General features: G+C 43.3%; 1 protein-coding gene across 1 annotated transcript in view; it reads left to right on the forward strand.

The window, feature by feature from the left end:
- Window positions 1–2,882, forward strand: part of LOC106883575 (pre-mRNA-processing-splicing factor 8) — an 86,626-nt gene that overhangs the window by 36,007 nt on the left and 47,737 nt on the right. The window contains exons 13-15 of the mRNA XM_052978062.1: window positions 4–38; window positions 1,263–1,379; window positions 1,722–1,811. Coding sequence (XP_052834022.1) covers window positions 4–38; window positions 1,263–1,379; window positions 1,722–1,811 — 242 coding nt within the window. The remainder of the gene's footprint in view (window positions 1–3; window positions 39–1,262; window positions 1,380–1,721; window positions 1,812–2,882) is intronic.

Here is a 2,882-nt window from a genome sequence, read left to right on the forward strand (position 1 = left end):
AAGCCTGGCGCTGTTGGAAGGCGAATATACCTTGGAAGGTTTGGTTACTTTGTTTCTTATTCTTTTTCTTGTTTATATTTTATTCTCAACCCTTTCCTCAAACAGCAGACTTCATAGCCAACTTTTTTTTCGTCTGAATTTTGGGGTATATTTCCTCAAGGTTTCAGTGTCATCGTGGATCTGTGTGTAAGGAGTTCAAGTTCAGGACGAAGGATTCCCTTTTATTTTGTTATTTATTTGAGAGAAAAACTCAGTATATGTAGCATGAGATGTAATGTGCCAGAGAGAAGACAGCGCTGGTATGGTCATGTAATGCTTATGAATGTACAGGGTGTCCACAAAGCCTGGGTACATGGAGCTTGGCACCAGTGATGTCACAACTCTTTTCTACAACTGAGGGAAGTGGAGCGACATGAAATAAAGTGTCTTGCTCAAGAACACAACACAGCCCGGTTGAGGAATTGAACTCACAACCTCATGATTGTGAGCCTGATGCTCTGACTACTGAGCTATATGCCATGTATTTATAAATAACATGGATTACAAAACAGCTGTCAACTAGTGGAGTAAACTTCCATTCTGTAGTTTCACTTCTCTTATCTGATCAATTAATCATCATCATCATCATCGTTTAACGTCCGCTTTCCATGCTAGCATGGGTTGGACGATTTGACTGAGGACTAGCAAGCCAGAAGGCTGCACCAGGCTCCAATCTGATCTGGCAGAGTTTCTACAGCTGGATGCCCTTCCTAACGCCAACCACTCCGAGAGTGTAGTAGGTGCTTTTACGTGCCAGTCAGGCGGTACTGGCAATGGCCACGCTCAAAATGGTGTATTTTATGTGCCACCCGCACAAGAGCCAGTTCAGCGGCACTGGCAATGATCTCGCTCGAATGTCTTTACACATGCCATCTGGCACAAGTGCCAGGAAGGCGATGCTGGGCACAGGTGCCATTGGCGGTTTCGCTTTCGCTTGCCCCAATAGGTCTTCGCAAGCCGAGTTTCGTTTCCAATGAAGGAGACGACGTTGGCATGGGTGCCAGTCGTCGAATTTAATTCGATTTCGATTTCATATACATATATACACACACATATACATATATACACAAACAGACACACATGCATGCACATATACACACAAACAGACACACATGCATGCACATATACACACAAACAGACACACATGCATGCACATATACACACAAACAGACACACATGCATGCACATATTTCTGTATATATTATTTTTCTTTTGGTAACAAGGTTCCAGGCCTTCCCATTCCAATTGAAAACATGATACTCCGATACGTGAAGGCCAAAGCTGATTGGTGGACCAACACAGCCCACTACAACAGAGAGAGAATTCGACGTGGTGCCACGGTAAGTCTGTTTGTCTCTTACTGTAGTCTGTCCATCAATCTTTTGTTTTTTTCATGTTTTTTCTGTCTTTCTCATTCTCTCTCCTTTTTCATTTTTTTTCTGTCTTTATTAGTTTACTTATTTTTCTGAGTGGTGGGAGATTGTTTTTGTAGCGATTTGAGAGGGATTTGGCTGTTATTTCTTGTGAGTTAAGTAACCATGAAGAGGCTCACATATTGGCTTCATATATTTAAGTTGGTGTTTTAGACACAACATAAAATGTTTATATTATTATTATTATTATTATTATTATTATTATTATTATGATGCACATTGCACTTTCTAAATTTGTGTTGTTTCTAGGTTGACAAGACAGTGTGCAAGAAGAACCTTGGACGTCTCACTCGACTTTACTTGAAGGCGGAACAAGAACGACAGCACAATTACCTGAAGGTAAGACTCCATGCCCATCTCAACTCTTTTAAATCCCTCTCATACACCTCTAGGAGCCTCATCATCATCATCGTTTAACGTCCGCTTTCCATGCTAGCATAGGTTGGACGATTTGACTGAGGACTGGTGAAACCAGATGGCTACACCAGGCTCCAATCTGATTTGGCAGAGTTTCTACAGCTGGATGCCCCTCCTAACACCAACCACTCATAGAATGTAGTGGGTGCTTTTACATGCCACCGGCATGAAGGCCAGTCGACGGGCACTGGCAACGACCTCGCTCGAAAAACCTTACACATGCCGCGGGCACAAGTGCCAGAAAGGCGATGCTGGGCACAGGTGCCCTCACAATTTCGCTTTCGCTTGCCCCAAGTCTTCGCAACCTCATGTGTCTGAATTAGGGTATAACTTGAGAGTGGATTGCATAGATAGAAACTGAAAGAAGCTTGTCATTTATATAAAAGGAGCACTCCGTCGGTTACGACGCCGAGGGTCCCCTGTTCATGAAATTAACGTGCAAGTGGCTGAGCACTCCACAGTCATGTGTACCCCCAACGTAGTTCTCAGGGAGACTCGGTGTGACACATAGCGTGACAAGGCCGGCCCTTTGAAATACAGGTACTACTTATTTTTTGCTTGCTGAGTGGACTGGAGCAACGGGAAATAAAGTGTCTTGCTCAAGGACATGACGCGTCGCCAGGAATCGAACTCACGACCTTACGATCGTGAGGCAAATGCCCTAACCACTAAGCCACGCGCCTTCACGCACCTTGTCATGTATATGTGTGTGTGTGTTATAATTTAGAATGAACAGTAAAAGGTTGTCATTATAGAACTTGGAGTTTCAAATGTCGGAGCAACGAGCTACAATACATTCTCAAAGTATAATGACAACTTTTTACTGTTTGTTCTAAATAACATTTACTCTTTTACTTGTTTCAGTCATTTGACTGCAGCCATGCTGGAGCACCGCCTTTTAGTCGAGCAGACCGACCCCAGGACTTATTCTTTGTAAGCCTAGTACTTATTCTATCGGTCTCTTTTGCTGAACCGCTAAGTTACGGGGACGTA

This window comes from Octopus bimaculoides, chromosome 30 (genome assembly GCF_001194135.2).
Source record: "Octopus bimaculoides isolate UCB-OBI-ISO-001 chromosome 30, ASM119413v2, whole genome shotgun sequence".
NCBI classification, from domain to species: Eukaryota; Metazoa; Mollusca; class Cephalopoda; order Octopoda; family Octopodidae; genus Octopus; species Octopus bimaculoides.